The sequence below is a fragment of the Chenopodium quinoa genome, unplaced genomic scaffold (assembly GCF_001683475.1).
Source record: "Chenopodium quinoa cultivar QQ74 unplaced genomic scaffold, ASM168347v1, whole genome shotgun sequence".
NCBI lineage: Eukaryota > Viridiplantae > Streptophyta > Magnoliopsida > Caryophyllales > Amaranthaceae > Chenopodium > Chenopodium quinoa.
The window spans coordinates 3,915,973-3,935,758 of record NW_018745024.1 but is presented as its reverse complement, the minus strand read 5'-3'; the positions used below and the strand labels follow the sequence as shown (position 1 = coordinate 3,935,758).

General features: G+C 35.7%; 2 protein-coding genes across 3 annotated transcripts; both read left to right on the top strand.

Moving 5' to 3' along the window:
• Positions 1 to 3,201: 3,201 nt before the first annotated feature.
• LOC110708330 lies at positions 3,202 to 10,182 on the top strand. Of its 2 annotated transcripts, none has more exons than XM_021886436.1 (8): positions 3,202 to 3,309; positions 4,121 to 5,800; positions 5,972 to 6,122; positions 6,208 to 6,355; positions 6,439 to 6,687; positions 7,015 to 7,275; positions 8,334 to 9,037; positions 9,244 to 10,182. In XM_021886436.1, exons 2-6 carry the CDS (start codon positions 4,132 to 4,134, stop codon positions 7,264 to 7,266), a joined length of 2,469 nt encoding a protein of 822 aa, XP_021742128.1. In that variant the 5' UTR covers positions 3,202 to 3,309; positions 4,121 to 4,131; the 3' UTR covers positions 7,267 to 7,275; positions 8,334 to 9,037; positions 9,244 to 10,182. The 2 variants fall into 2 exon arrangements, with proteins under 2 accessions (XP_021742128.1, XP_021742129.1); XM_021886437.1 differs by having other exon boundaries at positions 3,206 to 3,309; positions 4,082 to 5,800.
• Positions 10,183 to 11,432: 1,250 nt separating this feature from the next.
• Positions 11,433 to 13,802, top strand: LOC110708837 (protein MAIN-LIKE 1-like). Its single transcript, XM_021887060.1, has 2 exons — positions 11,433 to 11,519; positions 12,681 to 13,802. Exons 1-2 carry the CDS (start codon positions 11,433 to 11,435, stop codon positions 13,800 to 13,802), a joined length of 1,209 nt encoding a protein of 402 aa, XP_021742752.1.
• The last annotated feature ends 5,984 nt before the right edge of the window (positions 13,803 to 19,786 follow it).

Genomic DNA, 19,786 nt, shown 5'->3' with positions numbered 1-19,786 from the left:
AAACTCTTCCCTCTTTCAATTTCTTCATTAAATTTCTGAAAAAATCATCTATCTTCTCCCTATGTCTTCATAAATTCTCCATAAAATGTTCAATTGTGAAGAATCCTAATTCATGAAATTCCCCAATTTGTGCGAAGAACACGTACTAATTCATGAAAACCCCCAATTTTTACCCAATTAATTTGTGCGAAGAACCCTAATTCATGACACCCCCAATTTCCCTCAAATAATTTGTGCGAGAAACCCTAATTCATGAAATCCTCCAATTCCCCCAATTAATTTGTGCGAAGAACCCTAATTCATGAATTCCCCAAATTTTCTAAGGTCACAAGAACAGTTTTTTTTAGACAACCTTTATCACTATTTTCAACTGTTACATATTTTGGGAGGACATTAAACATGCTTTGGATTGATGGCATAGTCAGATTTGAGAAGGGTTTTAGAGCTAGAATGAAGCACATACTCTCAGTCAGAACAATTCATGGGTTGTGTTGATGATTTTGATATAGTAAGTGTATAGAGAGAAAGTAGTGAGAGAAAGAAGATGGAGATTGAATCGAAATGTAAAGATTTCATCTTTTTTGTGAGTTTCGATTTGTGGGTTGATTGTGATTAAATTTGTGAGATGGGGAGGATGAAATTTGAGAGAAAATGAGTTTGAGAAAATGTTTTATAGAAAAAATCAGGGGAAAAACAGTAATGAAGGCTCAATATAGTCATTAATAGTCGTTATGTGCGTCCTATGACGGAAAAGCCACCAAAAATTTAAAAAGGTGGGAATGTGAGTACTTTTTTAATTTAAGGATGGTAAAATTAAATAAAAAAATTAATGGGTGGTTATTATTAAATAGGTGTGATTTGTGGGTGGTTATTTTAAAATTTTCCTTAGTTTTATTATATTATTATATATCATCTAAATTCTAGACTTACCTAAGCTTGTTTCATCTTTACAAAAATTAGTATAAACGTATATTTGGCGGAGGATGGGGCAGGGCGGATCGGGTTTCCTCTAAAATCCATTCCTAGGACCAAGTCAAAACACTATAGAACAAATAATCGTGTTTGGTAATGTAGCTATTCATGTAGCGGTTAGCGGTAGAGGTAGCGTTTAGGTGGCTTTTGTCAAAGGTTAACAATATTAGCATTTGAAAGGCAACATATAGCTTTTGACAAATTTTGTTTACTTTATAAATATTACTCCCTCCGTTCTATAATACTTGGGACGTTAGGGTGGACACGTGATTTAAGAAAAATACAAGTGGGTCCATTTAATTTTTTTTTTATTGTATAAAAGACTCTCTTTTGTATTTTTATATTGTAAGAAAAAACAAAGCGAGGTGGGAGTGGGGTAGGTGAGGAAAGAGAAAATGTGAAAAATATATTTTTTTAATTAGAAGTCTCATTCCTTTTTAGCAACGTGTCAAGTATTGTGGGACGGATGAATGTGGAAATTGTGTCAAGTTTTATGGGACGGAGGGAGTATGTATATATTTTAACATTTTAACCGGTAGTTTTACCAAACACTTATACTATAAAACCGCTACATTGACAGCTAACTAACCTCAACCCACTACTAATTGACCGCTACTCGCCACTCTAACAGTTACCCGCTACTCGGTTGCTAAAAGCTACATACCCGCTACCACTAGTTTTGCCAAACAGGACCTAGAACTAAGGAAAATATATTATACGAAGTATATACTCCCTCCGTTTTTAAAAACTTGGTGCATTTTTCATTTGCGACCGTTTTTAAATACTTGCTCCACTTTTCATTTGCGGTAGTTTTAAATACTTGCTCTATTTCCTTATTTGGAAAACCTTTTAAAATATTTAATTAATTTCTCTCACCCAGTGGACTAAACATAAATTAAATTTTATTAATTTCATATTCTCTCTCCTATTCTCTCCACTACTTTTGCTTTTTACAATTTTTTATTCTTCCACCAACCTCATCACCTCCATATTTTATAAAAAAAGAATTCTTTGCAGGTGGATGCATAGAGCATCGTGCATACGTTTTTTTTTTAAAAAAAAAATAGGCGGAATGAACATTAAGTTGTTTTGTAATGAACATATAATTGTTTTGTAAAGAATATATAGCTATTTTATAAAGAATATCCAGTTTTATTGTGTAAATGTACATTTGGTATAAAGGATCATGTAAGTATATGAAAAAAAAAACATTTCAGTGTATTATAATGTACATTGTATTATATTGTAATGAACACATATGTTACAATAATGTTGCTTAGAGGTTTGATGTACATTGTATTATTTGGATCATGCAAGTATATGAAAAAAAAACTTTAATTTTATTACATTTTAATATACATTGTATTATTTGGATCTACAACTTATTCTGAATTTGTCTATTTGCTTGCTTTGTTCTTCCAAAATGTATTAATTGGTCGATCTTCTTCAAGAACTTCATTTTATTTTCATTGCAACAATAAAACCACATAAATTGCAAATTAATTCCCAATAAAACCAAAAATTACAAATTTCAACCAAATTTATAAAAAACAAACACTAAAACTCAAAATAAACAAGTATGAATGTCGAATCTGGTCTTACCTTTCGTTTTTATATGTCATCTTGAACAATTTTGGACTCTAAATTTCAAATTTCTTGAAATTTTGCTCGAGGTTTAAGAAATTTAAATGGGTTTGAAGTTTTGTTTGGAGAGAGAAAGTGAATTTTTGGTAAAAAAAAAAAAATGATTTGTAATTAATGTATGGTAGATAAATAATTACAGTACTATTTATCTATTTCCTTATATACAATATTTCTTTAAAAAAAAAATATACAAAATTCTTGCACAAAAATCTCGTGTACATTATAAATGAACACTATGTTCTTTTATATATGTCCATGTACATTATAAGTGAATTTTATATGCTCATATACATTAGAACATACTTGCATGTACATTCTGATTTTTTGTAGTTTTAGAGAGGATTGTGCATCCGCTTGCACAAACTACACTTTGTTTTTTTTTTATTACCTTCTAAAAAAAAAAAACCAAGATTAGAATTGAGCTTAATATGTTTCCAAAAAAAAAAAAAAAAAAAAAAAAGGAATTGAGCTAATGAGCTTATTATTATTATTATTATTATTATTATTATTATTATTATTATTATTATTATTTTTTACAAAAGTTTAATATTTTTTCCTTTTTTTTATTGTAGTAATAAATAAATAAAAAATGGATAAACGCAGATCACCACCTCCTCTCTGTCTCTCATTACACAACTTTCTCTATTGAGGCCAAAACTAAAATTTCTATCCTCCATTGAAGCAGCTTCTGTGGTAAGTTGTTTCATTTTGTAATCAATTTCACAATCTATGGTTTATCGTTGTTTTAATTGTCAGTATAGCTAATTTAGGGTTCGGATTATTAAACTATTGGTTCTAATTACTGTTATAAAAGATCATAACGGCTGATTTTGTTGCTAGGGAAGAAAATTATGAGCTTAATTTGTTAATTGAATCAAATGTGCTTTTTCTCCCTAAAATTATTTGTGATTTTTGGAGCTTAATTTGATAATTGAATCAATTTTGGCTGCTAATGTTTGCAGAACCCTTTACTGTTAAGATTGAGCTATGAAATTTGACTTTTTTTTTATCCCGGGGACCAAGGCGGCCACTGCTTGCCCTGCTCCAGGGACGGGCCAACAAATGATCTTGTTTGTCAAGGAATAATAGTCGTTTATACTATTTTAGGATACCTCGAAAGAGTTGTCATTAAATAGTAATGGTTTATGATCCTATTATCTTAGGAACTATGGAGTATTGTTTATCTTTGAATATTATACTTATTGGCGCATTTGCTAATGCCTTGATGGTTAAGCATGATTTGGAGTATGGTATTGAAAATTTATTTATGCAAGTAATAAAGTTTTGATTTTAAATTCAAACCCCATTTGAAACTTCGTGGATCCTCCATTAATCGAAGGTCATGTTTGGCACGTCTTGACTTTGTTTAGCTTAAATAAGATGATTCTGCCCTTGTTCTTTTTCTGTTTTTTTAACTTTCATGTGTTTCTTGGTGGTCTGACATTAGACCTCTTCTGAATTGTAGGCCGTACTGTTAAACCCATTTTGATATCTGTTTTTACAGTTGTATATAAAATGGCAAAACAAACTTCTACTCTGTTTCTTGAAGACTGGCTTAGGAGCAGTACCAGCAACAGCAATGGCAGCAAAAACACCTCCGGAAACTCTGCTAATTCGTCAGCACAAGTGATCATCCAGGCGTGGGCTGAGCTCAGGGATTGTCTCCAGAAGGGCATGTTTCATCCTCGTCACCTTCATTCTCTTAAATCCCTTGTTAATTCACAAGCCTCATTATATGTGGCCGACCCACAAGCAAAAGTCCTCATTTCTATCCTTTCTTCTTCTAACATTTCTCTTCCTAATGATTCACTGCCCCTTATTCTGAGACTTTTGTATGTATGGGTGAGAAGATCATCCAAGCCATCGTTATCACTGATGGATTCAGCTGTGAAAGTCATTACTAATATATTATCTGACCAGTTTAATGCTGAGAAAAGTGTTTCTTTATTTGCTGAAGGCATTCTTCTTGCTGGTGCTTTCTGTTCAGTCCCATCTGTGACTGAAAACACCAAAACCATTTGCTTGAAGCTTGTTTGTAGTATGCTGGAGGAACAATACCAGTTGATTGGTTCAGTCGGTGAGCTCATTCCTGATGTACTTGCTGGGATTGGGTATGCTTTATCCTCTTCTGGAGAAGTTCACTTTGCTAGACTGTTAAATTTTCTGTTAGGAAATTGGGTTTATATAGAGAAACCCCATGATATATCTCATGCATTGGTTGTTTTGCATTTGATAGAATGGGTTGTGTACAGATTCATTAGTTCTAGTGCTTTGGAGAAAATTAGGATCTTTAGCAGTGAAGTAATGGAAAACCCCAACAAAGACTATGCTGTGTTTGCTGTCCTCATGGCCACAGCCGGTGCTTTAAGAGCATCTAATAGACCTGTGAAGCAGGGAGAGTGGTTGAATATTGTTACCAGATTAAGGATTTCAGCAGAAGCTAAAATTGAAGCTATAGCATCAAACTTGATTGCAGATATAGGATCCCCGAGCAATATTATTGTTGAAGATGCTGGTTTCGGATTTCTCCTCCGTTGCCTGTCATTGGCTGCATCTCGAAGTGGTGGTTTGAACTCATCAAGAGGACCACTGCTACTTTCACTTGGTTTAGCCTTGCTGATTGAAGTCCTTCCCTTGAGAAGATTTTATAATAAGATCCTTGAATATCCGATTAGCAATCTTGAGGGTTTAAATCCAATCTATGTGAAGAATCATCAAGACAGCATTCTCTTCAAGGAAGCAGGGGCAGCAACTGGTGTTTTCTGCAATCTTTATGCATCTGCAAATGAAAAAGATAAGTGTAGGGTCGAGGATCTAGTTTGGAGTTTCTGTCATGACATTTATTTGGGGCATCGGCAGGTGGCCTTGCTGTTGCAAGGCAGGTCAGACCAATTGCTTAATGATTTGGAGAAAATAGCTGAATCAGCTTTCTTGATGGTTGTAGTCTTTGCATTAGCTGTTACGAAAAACAAATTGACTTCCAAATTCTCAAGGGAGATACAGATGGAGTGTTCTGTCAAAATTCTGGTCTCATTCTCCTGTATGGAGTATTTCCGGCGCATCCGGCTTCCTGAATATATGGAGGCAATCAGAAGTGCAGCCACAAGTGTGCAAGAGAACAAGATTGCCTGTGTCTCTTTTGTCGAATCCTTGCCTTCTTACGCTGACCTGACAAACCCTCAAGGTATGAATCATTATGATATCCCATTAGAACGAATCATTATGATATCCCATTAGAACACTTCTCAAATTAGTTTAATTTATAGATCTGATCTGTAATGCTCTCCGCTGTCAACTATTTTCTTGTAGATTTTAGAAAGAAAAAAAAAATTGTTTTAAAATCTTGTTTTTGTAGGATTTTGTCATCTGCAGAATGGGAATTATGTATGGTCCAAAGATGAAGTACAGACGGCAAGGATCTTGTTTTACCTGCGGGTTATTCCAACTTGCATAAGCCATTTGCCTAGTGATGTGTTCCAAGAAGTGGTTGCTGCCACAATGTTTTTGTATCCTAACCTCGTATTCTACATATAGATAGCCTTTGACTGATGAATAATATTACTATTGATTCCTTATTACAAATGCTTATAGATATTTGGGGCATCCTAATAACAAAGTAGCACGGGCCTCACATATAGTGTTTTCATCTTTTGTTACTTCTGAAAATGAATCCTCTCAGATGGAGAGGTCCTTGTTGAAGGAGCAACTTGTTTTCTATTACATGAAGAGATCCCTTGAGGTACTAAATAGTGCTTTCAAAAGCTATAACAAATATCTGACTTTTGAGTTTGGTTGTTTTAAATTATTATTTATGACATATAGGCTTATCCGGGTATTACACCATTTGATGGTCTGGCTTCTGGTGTTTCTGCATTGGTTCGACATCTTCCTGCTGGGAGCCCTTCCATATATTATTGCGTACACAGTCTTGTTGAAAAGGCCAATGTGTTATGCGGAGAAGTTAAGAATATGAAAGATTCTGAATGGTGGAAGAACTGGCAAGGAGACTCAGAGCCCTGCAAGAAAATCATAGAGCTTCTTATGCAGCTGATATCCTTGGTGGACATACAGGCATGTGAAAATCATTGGTTCTTTCATTATTACTCTGGATGAGATTTAACTAGGAGTCAAGGATATGTAATGCATAATTGTGATACGAGGTAACTGCCTTGTTATTTGTTAGATCAAGAAAGAAATAAAATAAAGGACATGGTGTGAAGAAACCTTAAAAGTTGAAACTTGGATGAGATGGACTCATTGCAATATCGATTATAATTTTATACCCACAAGCCTTTTTTGGTTATAACGTTTATAACGATGGCATAGTGATAACCACTTTTCGTTGCTCATGCTAATCTCTTTGATCAATTTCAAGATTTCTTTGGTTTGTTTGTGTAGGTACTACCAGAATTGATGAAGCAGTTGGCACGGCTAATTATACAATTACCAAAAGATGGCCAGAATATGGTACTCAATGAATTGTATGCCCATGTTGCAGAATCTGATGATGTAACCAGAAAGCCTACATTAGTTTCATGGTTACAATCGCTATCTTACCTCTGTTCTCAACCCACTACTACAAACGAAGCATGCACAGAGGTTCCAAGTACAAATTCATTAATCTTGCAGAATGTTACTGCACGATTATGATCGATTAAGGTACCAAAATTTCTTAAAGCTATATGCATTGTATTCTGTTTGTTCATGTCAACTTAGTTGTATATCCCCTTGAAATACCTAGGAATGAAACTAGGAGCATAGGGATTATTCAGCACACTAAATCCGTTGCCATTGCAATGCACCCTTATTATTAACTTATTAAGCATTATTACTCTGGCGACAAAGCTTAACATGTAGCGTATTTCAGCTCTAAAATTGTTTTGTATGAATAGTTATAAATGATTATTACAGATAAGTATGTAATCAATTGCCTTAGAATCTGATTTAGAAGTCAGATATCCAGGTTTTGGATTAGTGAATGTAATGTGTTCGATGAATTGACTCACTGAACCTGATAAACAGTGAGAAGCAACAGAGGAAGTACTATGTATGTACTAGTAACAGATTAGGGATTTTTGGTGGTTTGATTACAACAAATTTCCGGCTGCCTTATGTCCGGTTGAGAGCAAAAACAATATCAATGACCATTTGAATGGTGTAATATTAAAAGCATAATTAGTTTATTGTCTAATATGCCAGTTATTAACATTGCCACATTGGACATTTGCTGTTTAGTAGTGACAGACTGACTGTAAATATATTATGTATCATGCCCTAGTTAAAAACGAAAGCATACAGAACTATGGAATCCCAAATTTGAGATGGAAATCAGAGACTCATTTGTCCCTTATTATATTTTGTAGGTTTGTCTCTTTTCTCTGGGTTTAGCATGTTCTCCCTAAATTTGATACGACACAGATTAGGATTATACTTTGGGGCTCCCAAGAGCATTTATTTTTGAAAATCATGCATTTGTAACATCAGAAAAATAATATGTCTGCATTCGCATAATGGCATATAACTTAGGCAGCAGCAGACTAGATAAAAGTCTTCGGGCTGAGCATGCATACTATAGGGTAATGTGAAAGTCTACAAAGCATATTAGAATAGTTGAAAACTATGAAGTATTTATGTCTAAACCGTGGAACTGAGCTATTGCTTCAAGCTCTCTTTTATTTTGCTCAACTCTTTGATGAAGGGTGATTGTTGGTTTGTAGGAATACAATACAGATATGAACTGGAATGTCATGAAGTTGCTGAGTTTTGTCCACGGTGAGCCCCCAAATGTCTCCTCCATACCCATCTCATTTAATAAAACCCGTCTTCTAGCTTCCAATCAAAATTATGGATTAGTGATCCCAGTAATAAAGGGACCATTCGGCTAGCCAATGGCAACCCAGGACAGATTCGACAGCCAGCATTAAATGGAATCAGCTCAAAATCACGGCCCTTGACATCAATATCTGATCCCACAAATCTCTCTGGCTCATATAAAGTGGGAGTTTCCCACAAGGTTGGATCTCTGCCGATGGCCCATACATTTATCAGTACTTGTGCGTCTTTGGGGACATTAAAGTCAAAGTGTTGTACATATGTATCTGCTTTTTTACGCAGCAGAAGTGGCACTGGTGGGTGCAGTCTCAAGGTTTCCTTGATGATTGCTTGCAAGTACAGAAGGCGAGGAATGTCAGTTTTTTCTACTAAATTTCCCTTTCCAATGATTTCTTGGTGCCCCATTTGTGGTTTCTATAGCTTTTCTGGGTTGTGCAACAATTCTGCTATTGCAGAAAATGGGGTTGACATTTTATGTCAATTCCTGCAGAAAATAAGTCCTGCAGAGAAGAGACGTCAATTATTTTTGAAGTTAAGCTACAAAAATATCTCAATATAGTTTATTGAGAGAGATACAGCAGATGACCAGGTATCATTGAAAGTTCAATTTTCTCATTTTTCTTATGATTAATTCCCTGCAGTGCGTCTAAAATATAGTTGCCTAATGCCTTCTATTGATCCTGAAGCCTTTCCCCTTGCAACCTTTGGTTTATCATAATCTTGAAGAAATCCATCAGCTTTCCTAAAGTGAACACTTGTATGCCGTCTCATGCCCTGTATGTCGATCTTTTGCAGGAAAGGAAGATAGTCTGCAAAGTTGGTTTTCCCAACTTCTTTCAACAGGCTTCGTATTGTCTCACAAAATTCATGAGCAATTTCAGAACTAGGATCACTCATATCAACTGTGAAAAAAGTATTCAATAGCAAGTCGAGGGTAGTCACTGCCTAAAAAAAAGTTGAGGGTAGTGGTGAATGCTGCTTGGCCGATGTTTACTGCTATACGATCATCTCTACTCTTCTCCACTTGGAATATACAGTAATAACTTTGATCTTATGTCTTCGAAGTCTTTGGCTAGTATCCTGTCTGCTAGAAGAGAAAACTTGGGAGTTGTATATTTTGCGTAGGGTTTTCCAAACACATGATGTTGGGCCTGCTGGCAACCAAGCTACAGAATTTTCATGGTGGTTGAGTGCACGAATAACATCAATGTGGCGGCTGAAAAAGAAATATCATTCCTTTGAAGGGCCTCTTTTGCCACAACAGCTGAAGAAATGATCACTGTAGGCACTTGGCTGAGCCATATTTGCTGGCAAGTTTTGTCAAGGAGGCATGTGGCTTGGAGCCAAGGCTAAAGAGGTTCCGAAGATCGGTGAAGGCGACGGCCCTGGTGGTAGTTTTGATTCATTGCCTTAGCAAAAGATCAGAGAAGGTGAACTGCAACCCATGCTAAAACAAGACACAACACAGAATTCAGGCTATCCATATTCCATAGCACCTCTAAAGTACAATATTGTTTTTACAGTATAGTTTATTATTTGACTTGGTACAATGGTGTGGTACCTGTGTTATTTTTTATCTGCCCCCCTCAGTTAACTTCGAAAATGACTAAAACCACAACCTGTTATAAAATTCCATTACTGTCAAAAGTACATGCTAACTCCGTTACTATGGACATGAATCTTGGGAGAAATTAATTTGTATTTAGGAATGGAGAGGGTAAATGGTTTGTGGAACTTCTTTTGCGCATTCTCCTCTAACCATTAGGACTTAGGGCTTGTTCTCTTCAACTTAAATTTCAGTTCACTTCAGCTTAGCTCAGCTTTAATCAATTTAGTTCAGTTCAGTTCAATTCAGTTCCTAATTTCCTTCTTTCATAAACAATTCATTTTAGTTCAGTTTAGGTCCAATTAGTTCAGTTCAACGTAGTTCAATAAATCAGAATAGACCCTTAATTTGTGGTTTCTGATATAATCGTTGACATATCTTCTTCTTCTTTTTTTTTTTTTTTTTTTTTTTTTTTTTTTTTTTTTTGAGGAATACCGTTGACATATCTAATTGAATTAATGAATAATGATGGCCATTGAGTCATTTGGTTCAAGTGCGAGTTGGCTAGGTTGTTGGGTAGGATCCATTCAGATTAAATTTTTGGTTCAAGTATAAGCCAGATTGGACCCATTAAAGTTAGATCTGCCTGTATTGAAAATTTTAGAGTTATATATACTTTTGTATGGAACACATTAGTATCATATATTTAGGGAAAAATTGTCATATATAATACGAAGTACAACTTTTGAATGGTTGAATACTTGAATTTAAATAATACAATCTTATGATGAAAAAAATACAACTGACAAAACTAAAAATAAATTAACATTTTTTTATTAATTAAATGTAGATGGCATAACTTTTGCTATAATTATAAAAATGTCATGCGGACTGGATAATTTTGTTGATTTAATTACGATCTTGTCATTTGATAAACGAATTTTATTGATAAAATAGGGCTCTCCCCTTTGATTATTCTTAACATTACAACCTTTTGGGGGTCTCAATTTTAAACCGGTCAAAACCGGATGTAACCTAGTGAACATGTTAATTATGACACATGTTGCTCTATGATTGGCTTTAAAAAATTAATTAATTTTTTTTTCTTTTTTCCCTCCTCTCATCCAACATCACCACTCCTCTACCTCCGATAGCCCCTCTCCCCATCCAAACCACTGAAAATACTCCCCTCCCTAGACTGGGGTTGTTAAACGTCGCTCCCATTTTACAAGGTAACACTCACATTTTGACTTGAAGTTCCAATTTTACCCCTAACATTTAAATACGGTTTTTTTCACTATACGACTCACATTCTCACTCTCTTACCTCATTCACTATCTCTCTAACTCTCAAACTCTCTAAAAAACTTGAAACTCTAAATCTGAAATTTTTTTTGTTAATAAAAAAAAAACAACAATCATAAAAAACACAAAAAAGGATGGGTGATTCGAGGCGAATAAGGCTTACATTCGGAGGGAGGAGTTTGGGCGGCGGTGGAGGCGGAGGCGGCTTCGACGGCGACCAGGTAAATTTTTTTTTTTAAAACGGAACCTCCAGCTTCCGCCCAAATTTTCCGGAAATTCCAAGGAGCTTCCGCCTGAAAAATCCGAAACCTCCTTGGAACTTCCGGAAATTCTGGGTGGATCTAACTTCCGCCTAAAATTTCCGGAAGTTCCTAGGAGGATCCGGAAATTCCAGGCGGATCCTCCCAGGTAGATCCAGAATTTTTGGGCGGAAGTTCCGGTTTTTAATTTTTTTTTTCCGTGAATAATATGCTTTTTTAATTTTTTATTGTTAATTTAATTTTTTTTATTATGTTATTTTTGTAGTTATTTTGAAGTGTTATCTTTTTTTTAGCATATTTTGTAGTGTTATTATTTTTTAAAATATGATTAGTATTATTATTATTATTGTGATATTAGGGTTTTTATTATTATTGTTATTATGGTTATTGTTGTTGTTAAATTTATTTTTTGTTGTTGTTGTTGTTATAATAATATTATTATTATCGTTATTAGTAGTACTATTATTATTATTTTTAATTATGATTAGTATTATTGTTGTTGATATTAGTGTTATTATTATTGTTATTATGGTTATTGTTGTTAATTTCGTAGTGTTATCTTTTTTTTTTTTTTGAAGCATATTTTGTAGTGTTATTAGTAGTACTATTATTATTTTTTAAAATATGATTAGTATTATTATTATTATTATTATTGTTGATATAAGGGTTTTTATTGTTATTGTTATTATGGTTATTGTTGTTGTTAAATTTATTTTTTGTTGTTGTTGTTGTTGTTGTTGTTATAATAATATTATTATTATTGTTATTAGTAGTACTATTATTATTTTTAATTATGATTAGTATTATTGTTGTTGATATTAGTGTTATTATTATTGTTATTATGGTTATTGTTGTTGTTGTTAATTTTATTTGTTGTTGTTGTTGTTGTTATTATGGTTATTGTTGTTGTTGTTAACTTTATTTTTTGTTGTTGTTATTATTATTATTGTTATTATGGTTATTGTTGTTGTTAATTTTAATTTTTTTGTTGTTGTTATTATGATTATGATTGTTGGTGTTGTTGTTTTGATTATTGTTGTTGTTGTTATTATTATTATTATTATTATTATTATTATTATTATTATTATTACTAAAATCGGATTTTGTACTTATTTTATGTAGATCGAGGGTTCTGGTGCTCGACATGCAATATCACGACGTCTGAATGCGTCTGTTAGGAGACAGTCATCTCGTTCAGCACCGCTTCAACCCGAGCAGCAATACGGGTCTACTAGTGGTTGGTCGGGAGACCCACAATCTGGTAGTAGTCGACCCTTGTACTCTGCAAATGGAGCACCCATATCTGACAAGGAAGACGAATGCTCGGCTAGTCATGCTAATGGTCGTGATGAAGAACCGGACCCTCGGGATTACCATACGGTATATAGGGGTCAATTTGGGAGATTTGTTGGTAGTGGATCGAGTCAGCCTACTACTAGCTCTGCAGAGGCATGGTTAGTGCAGGAACCGATGCCGGATGGTCCTGAAGATGGGACTGTTATCCCTAGTTTTGGTGGTCACGTGGCACGATATATCTGGATCGAGCAGGAGCATAGTGTTTTGCGCTGTTTGAGTAGGACAAAGTTATGTTCTGACTTGTTTACTTGGCGAGGTCGTCAATCAGTGGAGGACCTCGGGGCGATTGATGCTAGTTGGTTGTCTCACTTGCCCGGCCTGATGTTTAAAAGACTTGATTGGCCGCTGATTTCTGCTTTTGTTGAGAGATGGCAGCCAGATACGAACACCTTTCATATGCCATTTGGGGATATTACGATCTTGTTGCACGACGTATACAACATACTTGGGTTGCGTGTCGAAGGCAATATGATCACCACTACTCCTAGCACGGACGTGTTACGGGACGCGTGCTCGATCACCATGGATATGACTCTAGATGATTTGTCTGAGATTTGCGGCACAAAGACGATTTGGCAGGGTAGTGGGGTGTTGACTGATAAGATTTTTGAGTCGACATTGGCGGTTGACCGGGAGTTCTTGGGGTTAGTGCTTGGAGGTAAACTGTTTGTAGACAAGAGTGGTAACCGTACACATCCTTCCTTCCTCCACGAGCTATGTTATATGGATGTCCCTATTAACGAGTATGCTTGGGGAACAGCTGCACTGGCTTACTTGTATCGGCAACTGGGCACGACATCACGGAAAGGTGCTGATTCGATTGCTGGTTGTCTCACGCTTCTGCAAGCGTGGATTTACGAGTACTTTCTGTGCTTTCGACCACAGTAGGGTACCTTGACCCGGGACCTTCAAATGCCTCGTGCGTCTGCTTGGGATGTTAGACCGGGATGTCCTAGCAAGAACCTGGAGCGCCTGTTATCTTTTCGTACTAGAATTGATGCGCTTACTGACCGTGAGGTGAACTGTTTACCGTACGGAGCTGATCTTGCATTACGAGTGTCCCCTACTTTATTCATTGGCTGCATCCAGTACCATAACATCATTGAGTCGTACATTCCTGATAGAGTGGTGCGACAGCTTGGTTTCGTGTAAGGCATTCCCCGCGAGATCATCAGGCCAGAGAAGGTCAAGAGGCCGACTAAATTGAAGATGTATCGGGTAGACTTCCCGACCGAGATGACAGATGTGATGTGGAAGAGGTTTGTCCCTGGGGTATCTCATAGTGTAGTTTTAGGTGCCCTCACCAGGCTTAGTGTTGCAGCTCCTTCGGTTGCGCTTGGTTACATGCAGTGGTTGTACAGGTTTTCTCACCTGCGGGTATCTCCAGGTGCAGGAGTTACAAGCAACCTACCTGAGCGGACTAACACTGATTATGTAAGTATTTATGCTTATTATAATATTAACAATGACTTCTATGAATTTTTGTGTATATAATATGTTATTGTTTGATTTGTAGTGGATGTGTCGGTCCATGGAGATTCACCAAAGAGCACTGGCTGAGTATCCTGAAATGTCGAGTGAGACTCGGACAATGACTGAGCAGCTTGTATTTGATTGGAAGTAAAAAATGGGACTTTAGATTATTTTGATTAGAAGTCGTGTTAGTGGTTTTAATTATTTGTTGAACTTATTTTTTATTTTATTTTTTTTTAAATGTAATGTATAAACTGGACACTTATTTATTTTTATATTTTATGTTTTGTTGCATATCATGTTAGATTAAAAGCAAGTACATTTAAAATTAATTTCATAATTCTAATTTTCTTACAAATGTTCAAAGTTAGTGAATGTACATTACAAACTACCTAACTAATGCATCCCACATGTCCCTTCTAAATTCATATTGTTGATCTCATCCATTAACACTATCCTCGTGGTGTTCAGTCCACCAACCGGTGATCGGCGGGAGAGGTGAATCAGGTACAAGGTCAAGACAGATGAAATGTGATCCACCAACTGTAGCAATCACAAACTCTCGACTCGGTGTCCGAACCCCGTTGCGTGCCCTCAGCGGTAAGACTGTGATGTATGGGTAGTAGACAGTTGGTACTAGGCCTACCCTGAGACAAATCAACATTGCGTTGAATCACGTAGCAATTGGAAATAAATATTGAATTGTAACCATCCAATGCCGCTCCCCGACAGCCCCACCATCCCATCGAATACGCTCTACGTTCATCCAAAGTCGTCCAAGCCTGTAAATCCGTTCGTACAAATCAGGATGACCGGCGATCTCGTTCGCTATTGTTTCCCGAGCGTCAAACCACAGCGCCTGATCGCCAAAGAAGAAGTCGGCGACACAACGAAAGCCACAGTTCCCATCACCAATGACATCCTTCCAAGACGAAATGTACGGCAACATTGGGCCTGGAAGCAAGTTCAAATACCTGCATTGACTAATGTCACTCGATTCTACAACACAAAATTTAAAGATAAATTATTAGTAAAGCTACAAGTATTAAGTTTACATATATTAATATTACATATATTATTCAAAATCAATAGAATTTTAATATTACCTGGTTGTGGGTCACCACCACGTTGAGTGTGTTGACGGTTCACATGCTCGAAATAACTTCGATCACGCCTGGTTGTCATTGTTCCTCGGTTGACCACGAGTGTTGAGGTTGACAAGTGGTTCTTTAAGGTGTGTATGGTCCGGATGTAGCTCCTCTTCAATGATTCGCGTTACATTTCGACGTACGGCCGGGTCACTTTCCATGACTTCATCAATTTGGGATCGAAAATGTGCAGCCTCCTCAGTCGAATCATTAACCACTTCAGGAATGTTAACACCTTCACCAATAACCAGTGTCTTCCAGAAAGAATGAACTTGGCTGCTATACAATCCTGTCTGTGCAACTATCGAATCATGTATCTAGCAAGCACATGGAAGACCATGGGTCACACGCATAGCACATCCATAATGTTCATAGACCTAGTAACTCAAATCCCGCATCCTTTTCGGCTCGTTATGCAGCTCTTTCAAGCAATGTTGAGACACTTTTCCATTTATACGTGACAGTGGCAATTGTCTATACATCTCACCAATTTTAGACCTTGATGCCTCCAACTCATTACGAATTAGTATGATTCGATTACCGATATGACAATGGACTCGGGCCCATACGGTATTCAAAGAACCTGCCAATGATTCAAATTATTAAATACATTTTAATTTTTTTTTATTATATTTGCAATTACATAACAACGAGAACAACTAATAAAATAAAACAAATAACCTGTGGATGATTCAAACCAAGTTTTCATTGCTGAATGTTGGCTCTCAACTCTACAGTTGGTGGTGTTACCAAAGTGAAGAACCTGGTTTGTCCAATATTTCACAAATTTCTCCTTATGACAAAGCCATGTTCTCTGAACATACTGAATCACTGCCGGATATTTTCCCCACCTCACTTGCATGGTAGCTAGAGCATGATCATACTCCGCCTGTGTTGTTGCATTCACGATTTTGAACCATTTGCCATTTCTAAAACTGACACCAACCTTCTTGTTTCCGAACATCTTCATCACCTTAGCCTCCACATCTCTGTTGATGTGCCATATACAGAGTAAATGTGACGTCCCTGGAAAGACTTCTCTCAAAGTCGCACATAGCCCAAGATCACGGTCTGAAATAAATATAGATGGCTCTTTATCAAACCCAATCAACTCCCTTAATCTCTGCAACACCCACCGATAGCTATTCGTGCACTCGTCGCGCATGAAAACATATCCAACTAGAAAATTCTGGTTTGTCGGTGTCACACCTACTACCTCAAAGAAAGACATGTTATATCGATTGGTCTTGTAAGTAGAATCCATACCTATGACATGTGGGTATGTGCGGAGTATGTTGACCATGATCGGGTGCACCATAAATACATGTTGCAAAACGTTGTGATCATCGTTCGTGACCCAGTAAATGTATTTACTCTCTCTCGCCAGATGAAGAAATTTCTGAACAACTCCTCTTCCTTCGAACATCTCCATCCTGAAGTCATTCCGGCAATTGTAAATGTGTCGGATGTTTGGATGATCATCAGGAAATTGCTCGGCAATAGTGGACATGATGTTACAGGGCGCAACCTTGGACTTTGTCATGTCCCGCACAACCTGTTTTGCACCCGGACTCAATCCGCTCACTTTACGGTGACCCTCTTGGTACAGAATCATTGGGTGGTTATGTGTCCCGGTGTGATCATTTTTCGCAATGATCTTCCAACTGTCGGTGCTGAATTCATAATATATCTTGATGTAGAATGGACAACCAATAGCTTTGGTTTTGGTGTCCTTCCGTATCGCGTTCTCCAAATCTCTCGGCTTGCTCCTTCGTGACCGATCACATCGCAAATACCGATACGGTCGACCATCTCTGGTTTTGTTATAAGACGATTTCACCAAAATAAATCCCAAATTTATGGAAACACCATCAGCTTATGTAACTGCATCGTCAAATGTTGGAAAAAACGTATCCGTGACAAAATTCCCACTATAATTCACACCGTCACCGCCTTCCTCGGATTCCATATCCTATACAAATTAAACATAACATGGTTTATGTCATAATAATAATAATAATAATAATAATAATAATAATAATAATAATAACAATAACAATAATAATAATAATAATAATAACAATACTAATAATAATAATAATAAAAATAATAATACTAATAATAATAATAATAATAATAATAATAATAATAATAATAATAATAATAATAATAACAACAACAACAACAACAACAACAAATACAAAACAATAACAATATTAATAATAATTATAAAAATAATAATATTAATATTAATAATAATATTAAAATAATAATAAAAAATTATAAAAACAAATACAAAACAATAATACCATAACATTAATTACTAAATAATAATAATAATAATAATAATAATGTTACAAAAAATAATCATATTACTAATAATCATATTAATACAAAACAATAATAATTACATTAGTTATCAAATACTTAATCACAACAACAATCACAAGACCACGAAAAAAAACAAAAAAAAAAATTAATTAACATTCAAAAAATAAAATAACGTAATTAACATTTTTTTTAAAAAAATAAAATAATAAGGGACAACCGCCTAAAATATCCGGATGTCCTAGGTAGATCCGCCTAAAATTTTCTTATCTACCATGGAACATCCGGATTTTTCAGGCGGATCCCTACTTCCGCTTGAAATTTCCGGATGTTCCATGGTACATCCGGAAATTTTAGGCGGATCTACCTAGGACATCCGGATATTTTAGGCGGATGTCCTATTTCTAGAAAAAAAAATATAGAAAACTTACAGAATGTTCCGACGCATTCTCCGGCGTACGAATGTTCCACTCGCCGTCCATGACCCAAGACCCGTCAGAAAATTTTATGATTAATTTTTTTTTTAAATAAAAGAAATTAAGGTGGTCGTGGGGACCGATTAAGTGGACTCGGGATATGGGATAGCAAGGTCGTAATGTGAGGGGAGCGTTTCATGTAATGTGTCCAAATGGGGAACAAAGTCCTTTTTATAACACAAATTGCATAAAGGGCATATTTGTCCATTCAAGTCAAAATGGGAGCGTTACCCTGTAAAATGGGAGCGACGAATAGCAGTTCAGCCCTAGACACTTCCTCAAATCTATTTCCTATGTCAAAACCCCCTTCCCTTTTCCCCACCCAAAAAATCGCCCTTTCCCCTTCCTTAGCTCGAAAATAGTCCCCTCCCTTTCTTGAATGCCTTCCCACTTACCCTTCACTAGCCCCAAGCCCCTCACCAGCCTAAAACCCTCACCCCACAACTCCACAAGGCTCAAAAACACTAACCCACCCTCTAGCCTCCATTATAGATACCCCTTTGAACCAGGCAAGGTTGAGGTAGGAGAAAGTAGAGTTGGGGTGGGGATGGGGGAGCAAGTAGGGTCAGGGAGATGGATCTACCACTAGTTGCTGCTGGGGAGAGGGGTTGGCTGGCAAGGGATGGGTTAAATGGGAAGGGAGAGGTAGAAGGATATTTTAAAATATGCAAAATTGGCCCAATAGCACCAACTATAAGTTTGGTGCAGAGAACAACACAACCTTAATCAATCGCACTCTACATCACAAACTATTAGTTTGGTGCATAAAAAAAAATCATAAATGACATCGAAAAGAGTTTTTTTTTTTTATTTTAAAAATACCAATTTTCACCTTTTTTTAATTTTCCCTAAATTATTTAGTTACTTTTATGATACCTACCACGTGCATAAATCGAAAACTTTGTTATTTGGCAAAATAAAGTTTTCTAGTATTATAAATCGAAATCTCACGATACAAATGATACAAATTCATCGAAACAACACATCAATTTCAACTAATCAGTATAATACCCTAATTTCATACAATGATTTGGCTTAATTTTCGTATGAGATTTATTTTTTTATTTTATTTTTTTTTACCAAATTATCACTTGAGGTTGGGTTTTTTTAACAATTTGTTGTCGGAGCTTTTTTTTTTACCAATATGCGCTAAGGGTCTTTTTTTTGTCAATTTTGGTCGTCATAACGACACAGTAATTTCAGTCATTTTGATTTATGAATTTATGAATTTTGTTTTTTTTTTCTCTTATTTTTTTTAAATTAATGTATGAATTTTGTATTACTTCATATACTCTTAATTCTCCTAATTTTCTAAAATCACATGTCAACTAAAATACAAGTTTATTATTTACATCATTACTGGTTCATTATCGCATTTTATAGTAATAATAAATTAAGGTACTAATATTAGTGTTACACAACTCCTAAACTAGTTGTAAGTGTTATT

What these genes read in the sequence shown, in the direction of transcription:
- LOC110708330 (XM_021886436.1), top strand. Translation starts at nt 4,132, where the DNA reads ATGGCAAAACAAACTTCTACTCTGTTTCTTGAAGACTGGCTTAGGAGC. An exon ending in TGACCTGACAAACCCTCAAG is followed by an intron (nt 5,801 to 5,971) that starts GTATGAATCATT and finishes TTGTTTTTGTAG; the next exon opens with GATTTTGTCATCTGCAGAAT. An exon ending in TATCCTTGGTGGACATACAG is followed by an intron (nt 6,688 to 7,014) that starts GCATGTGAAAAT and finishes TTGTTTGTGTAG; the next exon opens with GTACTACCAGAATTGATGAA.
- LOC110708837 (XM_021887060.1), top strand. Translation starts at nt 11,433, where the DNA reads ATGGGTGATTCGAGGCGAATAAGGCTTACATTCGGAGGGAGGAGTTTG. An exon ending in GCGGCTTCGACGGCGACCAG is followed by an intron (nt 11,520 to 12,680) that starts GTAAATTTTTTT and finishes TATTTTATGTAG; the next exon opens with ATCGAGGGTTCTGGTGCTCG.